At 34.0% G+C, this 26,446-nt stretch overlaps 1 protein-coding gene across 5 annotated transcripts in view; it reads right to left on the reverse strand.

The window, feature by feature from the left end:
* LOC134237551 (mucin-2-like) overlaps positions 1-26,446 on the reverse strand; it is a 46,449-nt gene that overhangs the window by 10,762 nt on the left and 9,241 nt on the right. For all 5 annotated transcript variants that reach the window (XM_062719650.1, XM_062719651.1, XM_062719649.1 and 2 more), the window contains exons 2-15: positions 15,513-15,631; positions 15,154-15,212; positions 14,424-14,575; positions 13,959-14,174; positions 13,640-13,765; positions 6,205-6,989; positions 6,053-6,120; positions 5,640-5,785; positions 4,752-5,497; positions 4,504-4,571; positions 4,137-4,285; positions 2,930-3,666; positions 2,181-2,251; positions 190-341 (exon numbers count right to left, since the gene is read on the reverse strand). In XM_062719650.1, the coding sequence (XP_062575634.1) occupies positions 190-341; positions 2,181-2,251; positions 2,930-3,666; positions 4,137-4,285; positions 4,504-4,571; positions 4,752-5,497; positions 5,640-5,785; positions 6,053-6,120; positions 6,205-6,989; positions 13,640-13,765; positions 13,959-14,174; positions 14,424-14,575; positions 15,154-15,212; positions 15,513-15,631 (3,594 nt within the window). The remainder of the gene's footprint in view (positions 1-189; positions 342-2,180; positions 2,252-2,929; positions 3,667-4,136; positions 4,286-4,503; positions 4,572-4,751; positions 5,498-5,639; positions 5,786-6,052; positions 6,121-6,204; positions 6,990-13,639; positions 13,766-13,958; positions 14,175-14,423; positions 14,576-15,153; positions 15,213-15,512; positions 15,632-26,446) is intronic.

The following is a 26,446-nucleotide window of genomic DNA, read 5'->3' on the forward strand; positions in this document are numbered from 1 at the left end:
TCACTTAAGCAATTCAAACCAATAAAGTTTAATTTTTTGCTAAAATCATAAGATTGTTTTCATTTCAAGCACAATTAGAAGAATTTGAGTGTATATAATTTGATAACTGAAAGATATTAAGATACTAGTAAGTTTCCAATATAAAACAATTTTTACAATCAATATTTAACAGATTCCTAAACTACCTACCTTTATGAGAAGTGAAGTTGGGATCAATAACAACATCCGGACCAAACGAGCCGTCCTGGAACTCCTTGTTGATCTCAGAGTTCAGAATCTGAACGTCCAATGGCTGGCTACCCAGGAATGTGACGACATAATTGATGATGACGCTACCCTCGCTGAAAAGATGGCATAAATAAATGTTAATCAAAATTACTCTATAACAATACCAGCATTGCCCCTCTTTTATTTGAAGAATATTATATGAAAGAATATTCTTTTAATTAGTTATTATCTATTAATCAGTTATTATCATATCCATCATGTAAGACAACTGACTTAAACAGTCATTTAATTTTGTTATGAACAGATGATGCAAACAAAAATAATATCAAAAATAGGTAATCAGAGAATACAGAGCTCACCTCAACGAATGTTGTCTTTAAGTAAGGCAAAGTCACACAATTAACCAACAAAAAGTATACATTCCAAAAATGAAAATATTTTTAAAAGCAATTTTGATCTGATACTTTGAAATAGACCTACATAAAAAATTTAAACTACTTCTTCTTCATGAAAAAGTAATGAAAATCCAGCAACTGAAGCAAATTTGAGAGTTTTCATCTCTTGATGCAGCATTTGTGCAAGTTTGGTTTATACAATGTTATATAAGCCTTATAGTTTTTGGTAGTAGACCTGCAACCATAACTTTTACCTTGTCTATTATCTGAAAAATGTATGTCCAATTCAGCATCCGAAGCAAGTCCATTAGTGTGCATCCTTAGATGTATCATCCATGCAAGTTTGCACATTAACTCATAGTTTATTGGAAATGAAACATGCATCAAAACTAACATTTTCACTCATCCACAAAAAGTAGGTCAGATTCAGCATCCGAAGCAAGCCTGGAAGTATGCATCCTTAGATGTATCATCTATGCAAGACTGGTCATTAAAGAACTCAATAGTTCCTTGGAAATGAAACCTGCACCAAAAACTTTTAACTATTCACTCAACCGGAAAATGTAGGTCAGATTCAGCATCCGAAGCAAGCCCGGTAGTATGCATCCTTAGATGTATCATCCATGCAAGTTTGGTCAACATAGGGCTTATAGTTACTTGGAAATGAAACCTGCACCAAAAACTTTAACCTGTTCACTCAACCGGAAAATGTAGGTCAGATTCAGCATCCGAAGCAAGCCCGGTAGAATACATCCTGACATGTATCATCCATGCAAGTTTGGTCAACATAGGGCTTATAGTTACTTGGAAATGAAACCTACACCAAAAACTTTAACCTGTTCGCTCAACCGGAAAATGTAGGTCAGATTCAGCATCCGAAGCAAGCCCGGTAGTATGCATCCTTAGATGTATCATCCATGCAAGTTTGGTCAACATAGGGCTTATAGTTACTTGGAAATGAAACCCACACCAAAAACTGCACCAAAAATGTTAACCTGCTCCAAAAACATTAACCTGGTAATTCCTTTGCTGAAATTGCAGCATCTGAAACTTTGTCTGGTACAATAAAACACACTAAAACCATCTTCCATGCATGTCTAATCAGTATAGGACACAGAAGTAATTAAAAAGAAAAATGCTCCAAAAAACTTAACCTTAACCTGGGACGCCGACGCCGACACCGACACCGACGCCGACGCCGAGGGTATCACATAAGCTCCCCCCAACTTCGTTGAGGTGAACTAAAAATTCTGAAAACCACAGTTTTTCATAACTAAAAGTAAAAAAGAATGAGTTTAGCCGCAATTTTTTTTCATTTAAAATTAAAAAATAACGGATTTTAAGTGACAAATATTGTTTCAGTTAATAAGGATGGTTGAAGAAAGGGTCATTTTAATTTGAACATCGTAGAAAGTTTATAATTTCGTAAATTGCAAGAGTTTTTTTTTTATTCTCATCATTTAAACTAAGAAAGGTTAACAAATACATGTATATGCCAATCAAATTTGTTTGTATCATCCAAAATGTTTTATAATTCATTAAATAATTATCAAATACCTGAATTTAAATTCTTGTGCAATTCTTGCAAATCTGTCACCATAGAAGCCCAAGGAGTAGGCGTCATAAAGCTAAAATTATTAATCATAGTCATTTGTAATTAGAATATATATCAATATGAATTATTTTCTTCCTGCAGAAACAACAATAAACAATCAGGGGTGTGTCGCATTGTATTTAAGATATATTCTGTAATTCTATTTTATTGAAATAAGAGGATGACATCTACTTATTTTATTTTTAATTTATAAGGCCATTTGAAATAATGGGCAATATACATGCATTTTCACCCATAAGTAATTGTTATTGCAGTCCTCATAGAGATGATCATAAATAAAATGAAGTCAAACGTTTAAAATGTATGCATACAAATTGTAGATAAACTTTTTGTATTAAGCGTTGAAACTTGTTCAGGTAAAGAATGATAGATAATGCAGACCTTTTCAAGAAATGTCAAACATGTAGTGAAGGTTTCAAAATCCTTTTGTAAAACATACAAATCGAGCAAACGTTGCGGGATAAATGGAAAAGATAAATTCTTTTTCCCTTGAGAATTATCTTTCTTGATAAAGTAATAATGTTCCTAACAAACAATTATACTGCACAGTTTTCCCTTTATAATTATTGAGTTTAACTAAAGTATCCATTGTAAGACAAAAAGAAATATTCATTAACATTCAAGACCAAAACTTAATAGTTATAAAGAACAATGCGCATTTATTAAAGATACGAAAGTAGGTAAAACTTACAAATGTGAAGTAGGTGGCAATCAAGTTACTGTAACCTTCTGTATCAGGGTTGGAGTAGGAGGGATCCCAGCTCTCACTGAGAATGCGAATAGTGACGTCAAAGTCCTGTGCAATGCTATCAATAGTACTCAGAACCGGAAGAGTTGTTGTCCTTACAGCATCACTTGTCTTGTCGGTTGTTTGTTGTGTAGTTGTATCCTCGGTTGTCATGTTAATTGTCTGTGTTGTCGTTATAGCCATGGTTGACTGTTCTATTGTGTGTTTTGTAGTTAAAGCCTTAGATGTTTTGTCTGTTGGTTGTTGTGTTATAACACCTTCTGTTGTTGTGGTCATTGTCTGTTGTGTTGTTACAACTTCTGTTGCCTGGCTTGTTGTTCTCTCTGTTGTTGGAGCTCCACTTGTCAGGTTTCGTGTTTGTTCTGTTGTAACTGCGTCTGTTGTTGTGCTTATTTCAGGAACCCCTGTTGTTTGTTGTGTTGACTGTCCTGTGTGGTCTGTTATCACTACGTCAGTTGTTGTCTTTTTTGTTTGTTGCGTTGTAACAGGCTCTGTTGTTAGTTTTTCTGTAACTGTTAACGTAACAGGGCGTGTTTTTGGTTGTTGTGTTGTAGCAGCCTGTGTTGTTAGTTGTTCTGTGACTGCTGACATTACAGTGGATGTTGCTTGTTGTTCAGTTGTCGGGGCGGTTGTTGTGATATCAGTTATTGGTGACATGGAAGAAGTGTCTCGCACTATTTCTGCAAAAACATGAAAATTGAATATCAGTATATCCTAGGGCAAAGATATTGAGTTTCAAGACATGAAAATTCATTTAAATACACAAATGAATGTTTTACTTTTCATTGTTTTTAAAGTTTCCTGTTTTTATTTGATAAAAGCGATACACAACTGATGAAATTGAAATATTAGTTTTCATTAGAATCATAAATTACAATAGAAATATGTCTTGCACATTCCACATGTACTGTTTCTCAGCGAAAACCATATTAACTTTTTAGGCATTATGTTAAGTGTGAAACATCGGTTTTAGTGAATAATAAATCTTCAATTTTTTTCGCCTTGATTAAAAATAAAACTTTCTAAATTTGAACCAGTTAAATCTCTCAATTCTTAAAAAGTACCCCAAAAAAATAAAATTAATTAAAATAAAAAAAAAATAATCAAACAAGAAAACAAAGAAACATCTTATGATTTTGTAATATCTTACCAGAATGTGATGTGAATAAGTGGTCAATTGTCACCCCAGGAATAGTTTCGTTTGCAAACGCAGTGTTGACCATTATGTTTAGGATTTGAGGATCTATGGGATCGATCCCAAGATACATTATTACATACGACATGATGATGCTGCCTTGCCTACAAATTGAATTTTTATGTATTTAATTTAGGTTTTCAAAAATCTCTTTGTATAATAATTCTTTGATACATTGTATAAATGATAAAGACAACGAAATGATAAAGCCAATTGTGTTTCATGCCTTCATACCAACGTACAATTCTTCACACATAATTAAAATAAATATCACTCAATGATAAAGGATACTTAAATATATTGCGGTTCTTTTTGTTCTTACCTAAACTGTAAATCTGTGATGTCCATGAACTCATCCCCATAAGTACCAAAACGATAAACATTAAACAGCTGTCAAGGAAAAAGAACAGAAAATCATACATTTAACCTTTTTAACTCAAAATTCACAAACATGAAACTAACATTTATGTCAAAATTAAGATTGTATTTGCGTTAACCAAATACAGTAGTATACCTACATCTTTGATACAATCAAATCTGTATGAAAATTTACAGTTTAAAACTACTTACAAAGTTTTTGTAAGCGTTGTTCAATATCTCGTAGTTCTGTGAGTTTGGTACTGCATACATGGGATCCCAAGGTTCACCCATAACTCGAATAGTGACTCCAAACTCTTTCAGGAAAAGAGGAACAGTGGTTGTTTGTCCTGGGATAACTGTTTTGGTTGTTGAAAATCCGAATGTTGTCCTTTCAGTCACTCTCGTTAATGGAGAGGTTGTCGTTGACTTCTCTGTAAAAGATGGGGTTGAGCTCATGTCTGCTGTTGATGTTATTGTGACAGGTTCCTTTGTTTCCATGTTTGTTGTCATCCTGTCTGTTGTTAGATCAGTTGTTGAAGCCTCCCTTGTTGTGAAAGCATGGGTTGTTGCAGCTGGAGTAGTGAACTGGACAGTTGTCGAGCTGATATCTGTTATTAGATCATGTGTTGTGGGATATGTTGTTTGCTCAGTTGAAGTATCATTGACTTCCTGACTCTCAGTTGTCAGAGGTACAGTTATTGGTGTTGTCACACTTTCTGTTGTTGATTTTGAAGTGGTTTTGGGTTCTGTTGTTACTTCTGGTGTCACAGGAACTGTAGTCATCTTTGTTGTTTCCGGTCTGTCTGTTGGATCGTGTGTAATCATTGGTGTGGTCGTTGGTGACTTTGTTGTTACAGGAACAGTTGTTGGCGCCATGGTTGTCACAGGTTCAGTTGTTACAGCCACAGTTGTTGGGGCCATGGTTCTTACAGGTTCAGTTGTTAACATTTCAACAGCTACAATCAAAAAGTGTTGATGATTTTTTGTGGCATAGTAAGTGGGGGGAAAACTCGATTTGTATCGACTTATATCATATCAATCAATGGCCTCGAACTCAATAATCATTTCTAAATTCAGCCTTACCATACACAAACTTACCTGTGTGTGAGGTAAAATTTGTATCAATCTGAACCTGTGGCGGTAACAAGGCGGACATACTGTTGACTTCCTGGCTCAGAATATTCGTATCTACTGCTTCTCCAGAGGAAAACTTGACGTTAAACTCCACAATTATACTACCCTGTCTGAAAGTCAGACAAAGTTTAGAATAATCATTTAATAAAAAAGAGATTTTTCCCCTTAAATGAAACGGCTTTATCATTGTAGGATTGTATATTGAATTTTTTCAGCATATATCCTTTTTTCTTTTAGAAACACCAAACCAATCACCAAAAAAAAAAACTCTACACCTTTTCAAGAAATCTTTCCGATGCAATTGTAGATTAAAGAAACAAATTATCATAAACTTTCTATTTGCTGCGATAATTATAAATGATCATTTAAAGAAATACCTAAATACTATATCCGAAAGAGTGATGTAACGTGCTCCATATACACTGCCGCTATACGCGTAGGTAAGCTGAAAAAGATTAAAAGTTGACAAGGTGGAAAAAATTAGTAATAAAAACAAAAAGATCTCAAGTTATAGTTTATTAATACTTACAGTACTGTTGACGAGATCATACAAAGCCCGGTAGTCGGCAGAGTTTTCGTCACTGTATTCAGGCTTCCAATCCAAACTTGTGATTCGTAGTTTAGCGGCTACGGTCTGTACTGGTGCTGGAGTCGTGGTTAGATCTGCCACTGGTGTTGTACTCTTTGCAACGGTTGTTGTTTGAGAGGTTGTCTTTGAGGTCGTAGTTGTAGTTTGGAGGGAAGTTGTTTCTGAGACCATACTTGAAGTTGCTTGAAAGTCTGTGACTGTAGAAGATGGTGATGGTGCAATTGTACTAGTGACCAATGGTAAAACTGTCGAGGAAGAAACCAAATCACTGGATACTGCTGAAGAATGTGGAGTGGCAGAAACAAAAGTCGATGAGGTGAAAATTGAGCTTGTGGATGACTGAATTTCACTTGTCATTGATTTAAATGTAGATGATTGACTTGATATGCTGTGCACGGATGTTGTTGACATTTTATCCTCAGATGATGTGTGCAATTTGGCTGATGATACTGTTGAAGACGAAACCGTTGGTATAACGGAGAAGGCTTCTGAAGATGATGAGGGTGTGGTGATTACTGAAGGTGATGTCAAAACAAAGGATGACTCAGTCAATGATGACATCAGTGATGGTGTTGATGATGAAAGTGTAACTGTACCTTTAACCGTGGACGAAGTTGGTACAACACTAGATACGACAGACAAAGCCTCTGAAGAAGTTAGGAACGGTAGCCCAGTAGATGTCTCAGGAACAGAAGTGAATGAAACGTGTCTTGAAGCCGCCGAATCTACAGAGGAATCTAAATATTTTGAGGAAGAAAACATATAATGCGAGCTATAAGAAGAAATTTCAAGCGAAGACATTTGCAAGTGTGCAGAGGAGGAGTCAGTTGTGAGTATATTTGACATACCAGTGGAATAACTCAACATAGAGGAGCTTGTTAGTGAAAACAATCGCGTAGGCAAATTAATGTCTGTTAAAATGCTATTCGAAAATGAAGCCACGATTTGCGAGCTTGTCGAAGCTGGAGAAACCATCGAAGAAGCTTCTATTGATGATGACGTCTGAGGAATGACTGCGGACGAACTGTATTCTGAAATCGATGGTAAAGAAGTTGTGGAGCCTACAAATATTGATGTTTTGGACGAAAATGGCGAAGTGGTTTTCCTTATCTCAGATGAGTGAGTATATAAATCCGTTTCCGTCAGTTTGGTGTGTATTGATTCTTGAGTTTTAGTTTGAATTGATGTTGATATTACGCTTCCAGAGTCCATCGGTAGTGTCATTAATGAAGAAGTATCAATATTAAATGAAGAAGACTCCTTGTTAATATTTCCACTTGTTGCTGCTGCTGCTGATATAGTTGATATTTCCTCTAAAACTGAAGTTGATACAAAAGAAGAAAATGAAGTTTCTAGTTCCACACTCGATGAAGGCGATGTTACTGTCGAGGATTCTGTGAGGTCAGCTAATGATGATGTCATTGTATTCAGCAAAGTGCTTTGAGTAACAAACGACGTGTTTTCTGCTATTGGCGAAGATGAAAGCGTTGAAGAATCAATTGAAGTCGCAATTACTGATGAGATCATAGAATTCAAAGTAGACGGTTCTACGATAATTGACGTGTTTTCCGTTTTTGGTGAAGATGTCACTATGGAAGATGCTCCTGGGAAGAAAATTGAAGATGATGAAATGGAAAATATCGTCGATGACTCAATCGTTGGAGATGCTGTCAATTCTGAGGAGTGTAATGTTTGTAAGGATATTGACGAATATTTAGAATACATGGAGGATGAATGCTCAATACTTGAAACCTTTACTCTGGATGATGATAGTTCTGTTGAATATTGCATCGAAGGCTGAATATTTATGGAATCTGTTACAAATCTTGATGATTGTACGGAATTACTATCATTAATATTATCATCTAGTGACAATGTTGACAATTGACTTGATTTCATAGAAGACGTCTTTATTGAACTTGCGGGAGTTGGTAGAAATGATATTTCAGACGAAAATGGCCATGGACTGGATAAGAATAATGACTTACTTAATGACGGTTTTATACCACGTGACGATGAGGACAATTCAGCTGAAAAACTCGAAAGGCTCGATGTCTTCAAATTTGAAGTTTTCGAATATACGCTGCGGACTATTTCAGAGGAAAATTCAGAACTCGAAAATTCCAGATTAGTGCTTGAAAGAGATGGGGAGAGAGAAAATGATGGTATTATGCCAGTACTTTCGGCCAATTTTGACGACATATCAGTGGTCATTAAATCCATTCCACCGAAGATTGTACTTGACACCAAAGAAGATCTTATAAATCTTGAAGCACTTGATGATAATTGTACCAATGAGGAAATCGACAATGATTCTATAGAACTTTCCAAATTATCTTGTTTGGTTGAAATTACCATAAACTCACTTGAAGTTGATATTTTACTTTTTGAAACCAACGTACTTTCTATTGTGCTCTGCTGTTCCAACAAACCTTTTGATAATATTATTGACGATTTAGGAACACTGTCAGAAAATGATAATGTACTCGAAAGACTCGGAGATAATAATGGTGTTGGCTCATAGTGAGTTGTTGAAACAAGTTCAGTGGAAAAAATGTCACTAGAAGATTTTATATCAGGAGCTTGCTTCTTGTCGATCTGTGATACTGTTTTCTTGAGCAAATGTTGACGAAAGATTATATATTACAGAGGATTCTGGGGACCTCGTAATTGAACTTAGTGAAGCTTCCTGAGAATATGTCATTTGTCTGGAAGAGATTTCAGATGAAACCTCCCATACACTGGATGAAAATATCGATGCACTTAATGATGGTTTTATACCATGTGACGATGACGATAATTTCTCTGATACATTTGAAAGATTAGGCGTTTCCAAACCTGGAGTTTGTGAATATGTGCTGCTGACTATTTCAGTGGAAAATGCAGAAGTTGACATTCCGATTTTAGAGCTTAACAGCGACAAGGAATGAGACACTGATGGTATTATTCCAGAACTTGGGAAGAATTTTGATGAATCAGTGGTCATTGAATCTGTTATAGAGAAAGTTTTACTTGACATCAATGTAGGTATTACGAAGTTTGAAGAAGACGTAGTTAAAATATTTTCAAAACTTGGTGATAGATGTAATCCTAAAGATATTGAAGGTGATTTAATAAAACTTTCCAAATTGTCCCGTTTTGTTGAAACTATCCCAAATCCATTCGACGATGGCATAATACTTTTTGACACCAACATACTTTCTCTTGTGCTCTGTTGCTCCAACAAACTTGATGATAATAATATTGACGATTTGCGGACAGCTTCAGAAAATGATAATGTACTCGAAACGCTGGGAGAAAATATTTCCGTTGATTTATTGTGTGTTGAAGAAACAATTTTAGTGGCAAAAGAGTCACTAGATGATATGATATCTGAAACAGAGCTAGTTTCTCGTCTAATAAATGACGATGATTCCTTTCTTAGAATAGATTCTACATCAATACTAGAGCTTAATAAGCCTGCTGAAGATTCCACTGAATGACGACTGGAAATAAGCTGTATATCTGAAGAGATTCTTGTATCAGAGAACACGTTTGAAATCGTATCGGAAAAAGATGGCTTGAAAAAAGTAGACTGAGAGCTGGAAGAAAAGGTAACTTGTGATATTTGAGATGGAAAGTCATCGGATGTCTTTATATTCGATTGTGAATTCAAGTCGCTAGTCTCCGACAAAATTTCCCTTGTATAAAAACTTAACGGAGGAGTAAGAGTTGCTGAAATTTGAGTTGCTGTCTGAATAACCGATTGGAAAGATGGTTCAGTGGAACGTAATGTTGAATCATCTACTACAGAGCTCCTATCAATTGAAAGCGTTGAGTTGTGTACGTCTGAAGGTAAAACGATTCCTGAATAAATAGATGAATTCAGCACATTTGAAGATGCTGGACTTTTTACTGAAGAGGTAATTAAGTGATCAAAGTTAGATGTAGACATTTTAGATAGATCAGAATTCCATGTTGTAGACTTAGATGTAGATGTAGATGCCAATCCTAGGGAGGACGTTTGAATATCAGAGAATGTATTATAGTCTCTGGTGTTTGATTCTAAATCAGCTAAGCTTGTATAAGATGAATCATGGCTTTTTATTGATGACAAAATCATATCGGATATTTTGCTAGAGGGAGATATGATTTGACTTGAGAAAGAAGCTCCGTCAATCCAGTGTGAGCTAGAAGCAATATCAATTGTATTTGAAATGTCAGCAATGTTACTTTGGCTAGATACTGAATCAGTATCAATCTGTTGTGATGAAATGCTAACGTCTATCTCGTTTGAAGAAGTAGTGTCAATTTGGCTAGCAGAAATAACTTTGTCAACACTTGAAGTAGTAAATTGATCAAATAGGCTTGATGTAGTAGTTAAATCAATCTGGCTTGAAAAGGTTCTGTTAATATTACTGGAAACGTAAACATTTTCTATTTGACTGGAAAAAATAACATTGTCTTTTTGACTAGTGGAAATAACACTGTCTATTTGGCTTGAGGAAATAACGTTGTCTGTTTGACTTGTGTAAATAACGTTGTCTATTTGACTTCTTGAAATAATATTGTCTATTTGACTGCTTGAAATAACATTGTCTATTTGACTGCTTGAAATAACATTGTCTATTTGACTTGTGGAAATTATATTGTCTATTTGACCTGTAGAAATAATGTAGTCTGTTTGGCTTGTGGAAATAATATCGTCTATTTGACTGCTGGAAATAACATTGTCTATTTGACTGCTGGAAATAACATCGTCTATTTGACTTGTGGAAATGACTTTGTCTATTTGACTTGTAGAAGTAACAGTTTCAATTTGTCTAGAAAGAGAAAATGCGTTGCTTTGGCTTGAGGACAATTTTATATCTCTTTCACTTGAAGACATATTGGTTGAAAACTGGTTGAAATAATTAGTTGAAGAAGTAATTACGTCTATTTGGTTAGAAAATATGTTAGAATGTCTGGAGGACATGTCCACGTTAGACTGACTTGAGGATACGAGAGGCCCAATGTCACTGAAAGAACCAAAAGAACTTGTTGAAAGAAACGCTTGCGAGTGACTGATCTCTTTTAAGTAAGATGAGGACTCCAACACACTGCTCGTTGCTTGTCCTGCTGAAGTTAGTAGAGTTTCTGTTGAAAGAGCCTGGGGCTCTGTTGTATAAGAAATATCTAATAAGTCAGCTTGTGAACGTGAACTCAGTAAATTTTTTGTTGATAAATATATATTGCTTGGAAAAAGAATCGACGTCGTTGATGATATTTCCGATAAAATTCCAGCTGGACTGGATCTTGGATTTTCTCTTAAACTTGTGTCCATCGAAACTAGATTATCATTTGTAGATAATAGTCCAGAATTTTCAGTCCAGTCAACATGAACGGATGGTGTGAAATAGAATGAAGACATCATTTTATCAGACTTTGTAATAATGCCCAGGGGTATTGACGACGTGGTTTCGACAAGTCCCCTCGAGGAAGCAGAAGAACTTAAGGAGGCACTCCATGTTGGTATGGCGGAGTCCAAAGAATGATTGGATTTTGCTTGAATAGAATGTTTCAGTGATGATAGTTTTGGTGGAAGTGATATCGATGAGCTCACATGAGATCGTGTTGGCATTACAGGGAAGGATGACGCTGACTTCAGTAAAGGTATTGAAGTACTGATGACTGTAGATAAATATGTAGGTGTGCTTGCTTCATCAACTATAGAAAGAGAAGAGAAAAACACAAATGATAAATAAAATTTCTATTTATGCTGAAAATTAAATAAAATTATTTTTTTAATTTGTTGGCGATAAAGCGGAAAGCTCTCAATCCCAAAGCTTGCGAGTCCTGCAATTCTATGCATTAATCATGTCCGCCATTTTTTGATTTTTATATCAAAATCAAAGCTGATATTCAAAACAGTTAAAAGAGAAGAGATTCACTTTTAAGGTATTGTTTTGAGTTTCCGTATATCATACATATCCATCTACTATGTTTTAATATAAGGGAGTCATTAAAATTATGATCTATAGTATACATTTGAGTTTTTAAGGGAATATAAGGGACGCTACTGTTCTAGGGATATAATATTACTACGTATATATACCTTGGGTTGTTTTCTTCTCTGATGAATTCCATATTGATGTTGCTTGCAGCTCTGAGGATTCTGTTGTTTTGCTTTGATGAAGAATGACACTTGAAGATTGCTGTCTTTGTCTTTCTACTAAAAGGTCGTTCAGAATATTGTCAAGATGTGCATCACTAAATATATCTCCATTAAAGTGACCCTGAACCTTTGCTGGAGTAGGTTCTACTACAAATTCCGGGGTGAAGATTTCCATTCCCTCTGACCGGTTTGTCGGACTTGTAAAAGACATCTCCCAAGTAGTTTTTTTGATCGGTAAATCAGCTGATTGATGCAAAAATTCTGAATGAGATATATGCCGAGAAGATTGCATGTCGTTGTTAAAGATTGTTATAATTTCCTCATTGTGATTTGTTTTGGTTGCAAAAGTTATTTCTTCCTCTAGTGCCATTGAAGAAAGTATCGAGGATACATCTGAAAAAGGAGCCAATTCACTAGGATAAGACAACAGCCCATTAACGGATGTTGCTGAATAAGGGTCCTTGGTTGATGGCACACTTTTATGAACAAATGTTGCTTTAGATACAGCTGAGAGTTGATTTGCATTTTTCGTTTTAACTGGAGACAAGTTGGACTGTATATTTAAATTAGCGATCCTAGCTGGAAATCCTGAGGTTGACATTCCTTCATTTTCCACTGCATCGCTGAAGTAACCCGTGAACAACATTGTTTGGGAGGGACTTGGTTTGATCGAAGTTATGGTTCCAGTCGAATATTCCACGGACTCGGAGTTGAATTCGAGATTTTGTTGCTTTGAAGAATCAAAACCATCATCACTAGCAAAGACAGAGACCGACGATTCTACCTGATATGTCGATTGCGCGAAAGATAAAATGTCTAATGATTCATATTCATAATCACTATTGGGAATGTTAGTTGAGTATTCAGATGCGGAGGATAAATAAAAGCTATGAGCACTTTCCGTATTGTTAATCAAAGCAATACTATTCTTTTCGAAAGCAAGAGTTTTAGATTCAAAATCACTTTGTGCAGGTGATTCAGAAACATGCTGAAGCAAAGTGTAGTCATTTGAATATTCAAAGGAAGAGAGGCTAGAGGTTGCTGTTGTATATTGAGCAGAAGTTGTGCTGAAGGAAGCAAGCAGGTGGCTAGTATCATATGAAGCAGAGATTGTAGAAAGGTTGCGAGCGTCAGTTGAGATTTGAGTAGTGCTGAAGTTGAGTACAGAAAAGTCAAGCTGCTGAACAGGCAAAGCAGACGATATAAGATAGGATGAAGCGTGAACACTTGATAATACGATACCTGATGGCTTCACATCGATTGAAGAGACTGATGGTAAACTTAAGCTCTCGGAGGATGTTGGTAATATTTCCGACGTTACATCTGTAGCTATAGCGGAAGTGGATGGTAAAGGTGGTGTCATGGAATCTAAAAAATACAATTAACAAAAGTATTTTAGAATAATACTGTGAGTGCCTAAAGAGTCTGTCTTTTATAGTAAAGAAAGAGCACAAAATATTTGAAGAAAAGTAAAGAACTCTTCGAAGTTGATGGCTATCTATCTGTGAAACGAAAAGCTGTGTGTATGGAAAGTTTTAATGCATGTAGTTGAGAAACTTACCTTTTGATGTTGTAAATAAGTCTGATACAGACGATTGAAGTGAAACTTGTGAACTGGAGAAAACTGATAGATGCGCAGAAGAGAAAACGTCATGTTTTGTGTTAAATACGTCACTGGTCTTGGGAAATACGTCACTTGTTGTCGTGGAATCAAACTGTGAACTAAACAATGAGTTTGTAACTGCTGCGGAGACAGATGGTCCAAGGGATTCAATACCTGAAATAGCACAGCAACGTTTAAATAAATGAAAAGAATCAACTTCAAACTTTGGGCACATTTTATAGTCAATTTAATTTGGATCCAAGAACTGAATGAGCACTTTGAGGAAAAGAATCATTTTGAACACAAATCTTAAAATTCTATTTCTTAAAGTTTTGGCTAACTTTAAATAATGTAAACAATGTTTAATTTTCAAAATAACTAAACAAACAGTGAAACACAGTCCCTACACTGGATTGTACATACCACGTATACTCCTGACAAAGTCTAGGAAAAAATTGCCGAAGAGTGTGTAATTGCTTGTGACATTTTGTAACAATTCTCTGAACTTCGCTTCCGTCCGAGAAGTGTAAAATTCTATATTTAATGTGACTTCAGTAAAATTTCCATCTGCAACTCTACAAAGAGAAAGCAATATATATAGGAAGATATGATCCCAAAATGTAATTAACTGGCATAGATGCTTGAAGACAAGAGATTATTAAAGGCCCAATTAGAAAGGTCAAGGTCATTAAACTGTTTGGCTTCGTTTTTTGTCAAGCTCAATTCTTTAAGGTTTAATTTAAAATCTATGACACAATTTGTTCTTTATTACTAAAATACTTATGTTCAAAAAATTCATTTTGAATTTTTAATCGTTAAAACCTTCATAAGTCTTCATTTTTAGTTGAAATGCAGAGGCTATATTCATGATCCAATCTTATTTTCGCACATCAGACTTTCAGTTTCAGGACATTTTGTCATTTATGTTTTAGTATTCATTGTAATGGATAATTAACTTAGTAGAGTGGACAAAAATGGTTGATTTTGCATTATCCGTGTGCTTTTTTAATAACATATGATATGTAATATATAAAATGTGTCATGTTTAAATGTTTCTTCTAAAAATATATTAAGATTTCTTTTGACTGTCATTGATATTCACTGTAAAATTAGGACACAGATGAATATGACTATACATGTGTATTGTACTTACTGAACATCTACGATATTTCCTCCTTTAAAATCACTGAATACTGCAAAGGTTGCATCTATCTGCAAAAAGAAAAAAAAAAACACATGGAGTTATCGCTCTTGTAATCGAGCTTTTTTTCTGTGAGTGCAGAAAGAACTACATACAGTTGTTTCTATCCACAACTCAGTGTTAAATAGGATGGGGATTATTCTTTCAGATATGGACAAGCAGCAAGCAAATCTAAGATAACTGCTTTAAATTGAGAAATGGTATAAAGGACTCATTTTTTAAACCACAACTCGATGAAAAGGGGGGATATTTTCTCATGTTTTGATATGCAGGGGCGGATCTAAGATGCAAAAAATTAAGTAATGACTTACATCATACTCTAAATCTGCTACTAGTACTGTATATGCATCAGAACTTTTATTTAAATAATCGTCCGTCCAGAATTCAAACAATCCGAAAATACCCTGGAACTTTGTAAACCTCTGCTGACCTGAAAATGCAAAGAAATCAGACTTAATGAAAAAGTTAAATAAAGTGAAAAAGTAAGAAGGTGAAAGGAAATTGGATTTAAATAAAACATTTACATGTATATTATTTGGGGAATATTGATTTGGGTGTGTAAAATGTTTAACGTTTACATAATTTCATGACGTTTGTTTCATACATTTTGTGGCCCCAAGTGATTTCAGTGGTCTCCAGGGGCAAAGCCTCCACAAACTCAAGAATTCTAGAAAATTATGAGGGCAACACTGTCTTTTTTAAAACATTTTCACCATTTCTTATCGAAACTAGTTTTTAGTTAGAAGAATATAAAAAATAAAGCCTTTTGTTTACAAATCTTTATCAAAAAGTATTTGTTTTGAAATGAGGTACAGTTGTTACGCACCCAGAGTAAAATATGTCGATCATGTGGCAGCCAGAAGAACTTGCGTATTTTTCTTTAAGAATGTTCTGAATTAAATTCTAGAGGATTGATAAACTAAAGATGATCAATCCGTCAATAAAATTCATGTTCTTTATTTATTTATTCTTTAACAATAATTCCTCGTAAAGTCCCGTCGTCAGAATTCTACCTGTTTTTGTTTTTGTCTGGGACATTTTACAGAAGCAACAAACCAATGTTTGCTCTCGTTTTATATAGGTAAACATTTCTATTGAGTCTCCATTCCATTCATAGCTCAATGGTAATCCTACTCAATATAGCGAGAGATAACAAATATTTAACCCGGTTAAACTAGAGCGGTACCGCACTTCATTTTTGAGAAGTAACCAGTCGTGTATGTGCAGTGTCCCTGTTTGTTAAAATATTTTTAATATATTCATGAATGATTCCACATTTCTTATTATGGGAAATTTGTAATTAATAGATAATAATTAGTAATTACAAAGCTTGTGATCTTATCAGTGAATTAACTTGGAGATATCATGACCAGCACAATAATCGTAAGCCCGTGTCACGGAGCGATTTCATATCATGCAACATAAAAGGACATTATCTTGATTTATAATGCATTGAATTATGATTATAAATTGTATGGAGAGAGACAGAGAGAGAGAGAAAGAAAGGGTTTGATTTTGATTGAAAAAGCATTCTTTCTCTATACAATTCAAATTGATAATTATAATTTGATTATAATTAAACTGAATTTATTGAACTGTATGGAGAGAGAGAGAGAGAGAGAGAGAGAGAGAGAGAGAGAGAACACAATGCCCTTTTCATTCAAAAGCCCATCCTAAGAAGTGTATAATACATGAAAAGATTCTCTGTTAGATGTGACACATGGCGGACATAGAAATGTTCGGGGATTATAAGGTCATTTTTCCAGATATAAAAATAGCTGGCCTTGAGTTATTGGTCATCTCCGTATAGAGTACAATCAAAGGAACATTATATTCCATCTTATGACTCATCGTGTGTAAAAACATGCACTCATAATTAATAATTCTAAAATGCAAATGCATTATAATGTGTATATCTTCATTAATATCAATTTTTGTTCTCGGGGGATTTAAGATTATTTCGATGTTATATGCATTTACTGGGGTTACAAGATGAGCCTTGTCATAACCGCAAGCCTCAGTTTCAAAAGATGGCTTTTGAACTTGCGCATCTTTTATTGCCTTTTTAACGTTTTTGTCATGTTTATGTCAATTTTATAGCAAATATTGCACAATTTTATCATTTATTACACTAGAATGAAAAATGGTTGTGAATCTTTATGGAAATATTTTATTTTATTAAAATGACTTTGATGAAAGACTATATTGTGCCTTTCTGTCATGAGAGCAAATTTTCCAAAAGTTAAATATTTAAATCCTTTTAAATGCACAATTAAAAATTCAAAACTAAAGTCTTTAATTAAGTGTATGGAAGTAAAAAAAATGAATATACACTTGAAGTTTATGACCCTAGAGACAAAAGACAAATATAGTACATATATGCGCTTTCCTTGATGGTTAATGGGGATCAAAGTCCTTTTCATTCGAATTTAAGTTCCTCTAATTTTGCGTTACAGCCCAATTGCACGATTTCCGCATAAAGCAGGTGATACAAGCAATTTATGTCCGGATCTTTTTAATGGTAAATTTTGGTTATTACATTACTCATAAAGCAGTCAGAAGGAGGCAGTGAATCAAAGGGGGGAAACATAATGAATAAAGAACAATCGGAGGGGTCCTTGATTTCCGGGTTTTCTGAGTTATTCAGCTTGACCCTATACATGACAAGCAGACGGTATAAACGAGTCTTTTTTAAGAAATAGACGATAATGCTGATCACAGACGTCTGTGGGGAAACATTTATTATTTCCCAAACAGCAAAGGTCAAGCTGCTAGGGAGTCATTTTCATATATTCGATCAATGCATACTATCTTTGCAAGATATATAACTGTTTTCAGCGGCAGCTCAAATATTAAACAGGATACAAGATATTGTGGCAAAGTATTTAGTTGGTATGTCATAAAGAAATCAAAAATAACGTGAGGTTTTCCCCCCGAAATGCAAATAAAAAATATCTCCCTGTAGACATGTTTGATAACAGAGAATAATACCGATGAATTGATAATACTATATCAACAATTGTATTAAGTACATGTTTAAGTTAATTATCATACAAATAAAGAAAAAATGAGCATCGTGTATGTGTATTATTAAATGACGGATTTTCAACTGGCCTGCTCGTGTCACGTGTGTACACTTTGTAAACTGTGTAAAAAGGTAACGTGTTGAAGTTCAGCATATACCATTATATATAGAACTTGAATAATGTAAGTAAAGACAAATACATTAGTATATTTCAGTTTTTACAAAAAAGGTTTTCCATGTTTTCAGAAAAGAGACAACATGAAAATTTATCTAGAACAAACAGTTCAACAGGGATTGTATAATTTTTATTAATTAGAATTCGTATTTATATGATCTAATTAAGAAAAGAAAATTGTCCTCGGCAAAACAAAAGAGCTCGCTGGATGCGTGTGACAGCTCCATTGCACGTGTGTAGACCATGGCTAAAATTGGTCTTGCGGACACAGGTGCATGTAGGCCTATGTGTACTGTTTGTTAGGAGACTGGGTGACCGTAATGCTATGGATCACGAAATTTACAACAGTTATATCAATGCAGTTTTTTTTAGATCATTATAAACACTGTTAAACATATATTGTCATAACAAAGTTATATCAACTTTAATTGTCAGCAAAATATTAAAAAGTTGAAAGCATTAAATGAGCATCGTGTTTGATGTCAACCCGTTTCGGCTTTGATGAAAAAGGTGACTAAGTAGAGGATAGAATTTTTACTTCTTCAGAAAGAGAAACATGAAATTTTCGACACAGTTGGGGATTTATGATCGTGATTGTCCTGAAAGAATTCATAAATAGTCTCTAAATTCCTTATATCTCAGAGATCTATCTTTGATATATTGTCATAACAAAGTTTTAAAAAGTTGAAAGCATTTAATGACACTAAGTTTGGTTTCTTCATAATTAATTCAAAGAATTCTATTTCAACCTAAGGTATCTAAATTAGGCACAGTCAATCAGATGTTAGTATATTTAACATTGGGAAGGTCAACTGATGAAAATCAAGTCAGTACTAGTGTATACAAGTATATTAAGTATGTATATGTCACCAATGAATTTATAACTGGAGTCGATTCCAAGGTCAGGTTTCGCTGGTAATGTATATAATTATAGTGAGCTGAGAATCTTACATACGTCTTTTCCATTCTTGTCAAAAATTGGGACATGAATTTATATAATTTAAAATTTATATAAATATAATGCAGGAACCAATTGGAAACCCTCAGTAATTCCAAACTGCCCATTGCCCTCCCTTCAATCTACCCTTTCAGTTTATTTTTTTTTACAACTGATGGGAGTTCAATAGCACTACTTGGTACTTTACATATAGAACCTAACAAAGCTGTCCACCCCTACGCATAAATGGCATATTCTACCGGTTTTTTAAATATATCAATAGTTTGTATATACATAAATTGTGTCATTTTAATCAGTCATGTGTATCGAACACTCTGTTAGTCTGAGTATAAAAGAAACAGGGTGTTATTGATTATTAAAGTATTTTATCAAACAGTATCGCATTATTAAATAAACCAAAGGTTCTTTGTTGATTTGTGTGTCTTCCAATGCAGTTCAATGGGTATTTCTTATCATAACAGAATAATAACTCGGCATAATTGAAATTCATTAGAAGAACAATGCAGGTGCGATCTTTTAATAAATAGAGAAAATATTTGAGAATCGAGGATTAACAAAATCTGCATGGTATGCATGCTTGTATATACTAATTCCCTATAATAATATTTTTATATTCATGCAAAGCAAAATACTATATAAATTTTTTAACAATTATAAATTAATTTACAAATGCAGATTAATCATTTCCAAATATTTCATTCTAAAAATGACACAAGAAAGTTGACCTCAGCTTTCTGACCCCTCCCACGTGACCAGGTCAGAAATGTCCAGCTATATCATATTGATTCCTATTTCGTTTCCCTTGTTCTGATGCATAAGCCATATTTTATTGTATAAAATGTCTGAAAAAGCGAATTTGATAAAAGCAGGAAATGAAATCTCAATAAAGTCGGCAAACTGATAAGATAATCCTTAGCACTTAAGAAGATTAACATTAAGCGTAGTAGTCCCGCACTAATGGTGTGATAAAGTTTCAACGTCTTGAGATCAATGTCTGCGTAATGGGTTGAATTATAATGATCGATAGATACTATCATTCCTATGTAAATACACTGATACTTGAAACCAATATCTTGAAAGATAATGAAACAGATTTTGATTATCATGGGATTTTGCATACGTAGTCTTGTAACTTTTCAAATGTGAGCAACAACGATGACATCGTAATGGCCTATTCCAGCATCTTCAGGTACATGTATATACCATATAGCTGTACCAGGTATATACATGTACAAACTGATACGCACATGTACATGCAATTATAGAAAAAACTTTGTAACGTGAAATTCTATTAGAAATACTAAAAATACTATCATGACATTGATATTTACAATGAAATAAAATCACAAAATTAGAATATAATCCTTCCCATAGCAGCATCTCAGTGATTGATTACATTGAACCTTTGGCTCAGCCTGAGCCTCGGGTTACATGCACAGCGTCGGGGTAATGATAAAACTGAATGAAACAAGTTATTACACGCATACATGTAACATAAAACTTCAAAAGTCACCCATTTACATTCCGAGTAAGTTGTAATTCCTTGAATTGTATTCTGTTATAATCAGATTTAAAAATTTCAAAACTAGGATTATCCGAATATCATCAATAAAGAGTGTCACGGGGTATGGGGTATTTTCTGAGGATATTAAAATAGAATGGAGTGAACTAATATCCATTCAGAGGTGGCGAATTCCTAATCCTTGACACGACTCAGAATAAACATCTTTGAAGAAATCTTAAAAATATATATAAACATAGTATTAAAATGCCAAGCCTACATTTCCTTTAGAAATTTTTACTATTGAATACAAAAATTTTACGCTCAATGACATTCTTCACCTTCGTGATTGTTATCTGTTATTAAATGTCTTTGATTTTTCTTATCAATCAAGGATAGTCTGTTTATATATTGATTTGTCAAAAAGATAAACCAAAAATTAAAATATGGGTGTACTTGCATTCCATTTGTTTGAGAGAGCGATTTGGACATATATTGACAAACGAATAACTTCAAAACTCGTTCATAGTGGTTATACTTTACCCAATTCCCACGCAGAAAAAATTCCACAATGAAGCAAATGTGAATGAAAATGTTGGACTTATTGTTTTAAAATACCAGTAACAGTCAAACCTAAAATAAAATTTATATAGGTCACCGAGTCCCAATTGTTTATGAAATGGAATAATTATTACTTGTGATTGATTATAAGATAGATCCTCTTCTATACTTTATTTATCAATAAACTTTTCAATAAAAAAAGAACCTTTCATCTTTGGTCCGTGAAAGCTTATACATATATACCTTGTTAATTATGATTTATTTCACAAATTTATTGACATGAATATTAATGTCTTCTTAACAAACCACGGCTCCATTATACGGCTATTGATAATTATACAATATACCCCACCACCTCAAACCAGTGCAATAGCTCAAATCATGTCAACGACATTTAAACTGACATTTTTAAATTGTAATTGTGGGAAATTAAAAACGTCTTATAAATACAAATTTGAAAACAGGTGCAAGCTTAAGTATTTTGTTTGGTCCATCTAACGTTCCATTGTGGATTTGTGACATGGGTCGCGTTCCTTTCTAAGGATATAAAGCTTGCAGATCCATTATCAATTGAATCTTTACAGACAATGAATAGTGTAAATCCGAAAATGGTTGTCTGACACGCAACAAATCCAGAAATCCGACAAAAGACGGTAACGAATGGTGAATATCACAAAATTCCGTGCCATTTCCTTTATTTGCACCAAGATAGTCATTTATAAAGATTTCCATGCTGATCCCAGTGACGAATTTTATCTTAAAACCTCAAAAGTCAGAGGGGATTAAGATTTACGTTAGAGAAATTTTTAAGATTCGTTTTGTGTGAATGATCAGAAATTGTTTGGTTGTTGTTAAAAATGTAAACTTATTAATGCATTTGGAATTTTCAGTGAACCTGGGGTCTAAGATTGGGAAAAAGGGTTGTTTTTGAAAGACCAATTTTAATATTTGCTTTGCAATTCGTTTAAATACCTTTGATATGCAGGGGACTACATGTACATTGCCTTCTCTGCACTTGCAGAATTACGATTATTTGCATTGTACAATATTTTATATGCCTTCTCACAAAGACGGTCAAATAAACTTATCACATCAAAGAACGTTAAAAAAATCCCATTCGTAATACAGTTATATAAATCACGCATTTTAAAAACATTTAATATCATAAATAAGGAAAAATTCAATACTTCTATCTGGTTTTACCAACATACAAGATAACCACAAAAACGTGCAAACATCTTGAAGTTTTATGCAAACATGAAGAAATTTCGCATGTTACTATGGCCGGAAGAAAGATAGGGTCAAGAATGCAATCGCAACCTTGAAAAAAAAATACTATACATAGCTTCCAGTTGTCAATTGCAGCCTTAAGCAATGAACTAGACATCACAAAACACGAAATATACATACAGGAAACTAGCGAGAATGGCACCATAAATACTATTTTTAACACCTATTTACAGAAAACGGAATCAACATGCTTTCTCCCAATGCTTTTTATTGCATATTCAAACATTTCATAACATCGTTTTGCAGCTATTTCCGCAAACCCTCGCGTAGAGAGCTTAGGGCAATCTTAAGGCAATATCTTTTTATCTCTATACATTGTCCTCTTAAGGAAGTTTACAGGCCTTTATTATCCTTCACACGAATCGTCTAATTAACATTTAACAATAAATAACAATTTTGTTAAAGTAGCAGTAATCGATTTTGATCCCTGATAGTTCCGGTAGAGTAAACCTTAAGCCTCGTCCACTAATGACTGTTTAAATGGTCTCGTTCATTGAGATGGACTGAACACGGGACAAGAAGCATTCCGTATATGTATAAGGTTATCATCAAATAAATTGTCAAATATTTATGCTGAATTTATACGAACTTCTCTTTAAGGAAATAACCACATGCACATGTATGTATCAGGCATACGATAAGTGTAATACTTTAGAACAGAAAGGAAATTAATCGTATCATGGCTTTTACAGATGATACATTGTATCATACATGTACATGTATTTCGGGATATCTGACAATGTAGTTCACGATGGCTGTTCTGAAATCGATATTTCCTGTAATTGATTTGATGTCGACGGAATTGAAATGTGACAAAATATCTATTTCCTTGAAACGCTGTTCGTCATTAACCTCAGTGGTATATTACGAATCTCCATTATTCTTGATTATAGAATTATGTTTATTTGGGATTTTGCAGGTAAACCTGATTAAATTAATTCCATTTTCTACACTAACGAAGTTTGTCTACAAGCGAAACCTGCCAGTGGATTAATAAAATGACTTCTTTATTAACAGTCCATCAATAAGTCATGCATTTTCCGTCTCTCTGATTTCTATGTTTTTGGATCGATTGCTGTTTACAATTGGTGAAAATGCTGATCATACAAAATTCTGAGCCTCTGGGATGGGGGACAGAGTTCTAATATATACTAGAGGTACATAATAAAATCAGTTATATAAACACTGGATATATGAGGATACATGAAGCAAAATAAGGTCAATCTCCTTGGTGTATATAAAGTTATTTCATGAAAAATATTAATTATTTAATAAAACCTAGAATATTATGCGCTTCCATACATTAATGAATTAGATGGTAGGTCTCGTTCATGTACATGTATTGTCGATATGAACTTTTTCTATTACCTAATGAAATATTATTTAGTCTACGAGAAAATGCTTACATACTTACAATTACAAAACTAGACTTTTAATCAAAAAAGGTGTAATACCAGATTTTGATTGATAAAAAGATCTACAAGACAGGAAAATCCCACATACACCGTACTTTGGAATAAGTAGTCTTTAAAAGAAAAGATAATCTTGTAATGGGTCAGTTTTGGTATACCAGCCTTTAAAAATGAAAGGAATTATAACAGAAAAAGTGAAGTAAAATAGCATCACACACAGAACTGACCGAGATATTCAGTTTATCAACAGAACGGCTTGTGTTGTCTAGTATTCCTCTGTTATTATCATTATTGGCTCAGTATAAGTATATCAATCGTGTCGTTATTCCGCTGTCACCTCTGTGATTTATGTGCGAGCTGTCTATTCATCAAACATTTCCTAGGATTATTTTTTGTTGTGTTGATCGATTTGCAGAAATTAAACCTTGGTGGTTTGGACAAGAAAAAATGGATAGCCATAGGCATGCAAACAAATGCACATATGAATTCCAAAAGCAAAATGTCCGATCCCCTAATTGGCTCAGATTATAATAATGTAGAATGGTTTGGTTTGGACATGGTTTAATACAATGCAGTGGTTTCGACTTTTGTGGACGTCGATGAAAAATTCAAACACTGCTTGATGAATCTTAATTAACTGGAATAACATTCTAATTAATAACCTTTCGATTTAAAATAAAATCAGCTGCTTGTGCATTAGGATCTAGAAGGCCAATGAGATTTTTATCTTTTAACTCTTCCAAGCGAACAGTTTAATTGAAAATTTATCACATGATGATGTCGTTTACTAGTTACGAAGATGGATCATTCTGACTCGATCAAAGTGACTTTTACACATTTAAATAAAGAAAATGAAAATGACACACAAGTGAAGAATGTGCAGGTTGCATAAATAAACTTTTTGAAAGATTTATGAGCGACCTGATATTTATTTATTGAATTGAAAATTTTATGTGAAATGGATATGTAGAATGAAACTGTTACCCTAAATTGTAAAAAGAAAAATCTAGTAGCTATTAAATATTAAGTGAAGGGGTGTTTACTTATTATCATGTTGTAAATTTTGCATTAAATTCTACCTCCATCAATAGTAAATTCAAAATTTTACAACATGATAGTTTACATCTCAGCTTGTTCAGCACAACTATATGCATTGAGTTCAAATCTTGTCTAGTAAGAAAGACATGGAAGGTAACATTAATTCATGTTCAAGTGCAAAGGAAAGAAAAGCGACCACAGAGAATCAAGTTTGTTTACCAATTTCTTTGATTAGCCATATTATTTAACAGTGTATCGCCAACCATGTACATCATAAATGTTCTGTGTATGACATTTGTCAATGTAGAGAAATTCTTGCAGGGAAACTTTTAAGATATGGCAACAAAAGTCTTCTGTATCGAAATACCGTATCGATCACAATAACTAATAAAAATCACTTATTCCCATAAACACAGAACTTTCCCTGCGACTGGACAGTGTAAACTGAGTTCTCCTGAGCAGCCGTTTGCGGTGCTGTGGTTTCTAACATTACACGGTTCCTGTCGATAAATGATATACTGGTCTCGGACAGTGAGCGGCACTAGACTAATTCATCCCCTGAATGTAAACAGAGGCATGAATTATATCTACTGTAGCTCAAACCGCGAGTAAAAAGTCTACGGTGCAACGGCATTTTAGCCCATGAATGACCCAAGTTTGCAAAAACAGTATCGCAGAGTATTAACATACATTGCACACGCATGGGATATGGGATAGTTCTACCACGTACAAATAAAAAGCATGAATAGCACTAAATATACATATTGACAAGGACAAACCTAGAAGATTTTATGTTTTATTTGCCATTGATTTGAAAGAGAAAAATAGCATTCAGTATTTCTATTGTATAATGGCATCTTTGATTTGCAAATGAAGCTGCTACGAGGCAATCTGTAGCTACTTACATTGTACTTAGTCTACCATATGCAATATAACGCAAGCAAGGCCTTGGACTAACAATTTAAACCCAGCATACTTAAAACATTGCTTAAAGTTTAGACTTTAACGTACTAAATATTCTAAAGCAAACTACATGTACCACCAACATGTAGTTGTAGAACGGACAAAATGCTGTATTCAATGTGACCTGTCAATGATCGATGTTCTTGGTAAATACACGTGTATACTTTAGGTAAGTACATGTAATTTTGTAACTGCATATAGAAATTCTTTTATAAAGAAAATACATTTTTGGGGATAGTGAGACAGCGATATAAGCATCACGTTCCAGAGGTCCTTCTTCATAATAACAGACCCGGACAAAAACGGAATTAAACGCAGAGAT

The sequence above is a fragment of the Saccostrea cucullata genome, unplaced genomic scaffold, assembly GCF_032062105.1.
Source record: "Saccostrea cucullata isolate Sc308-1 unplaced genomic scaffold, CSIRO_AGI_Scuc_v1 ctg24, whole genome shotgun sequence".
NCBI classification, from domain to species: Eukaryota; Metazoa; Mollusca; class Bivalvia; order Ostreida; family Ostreidae; genus Saccostrea; species Saccostrea cuccullata.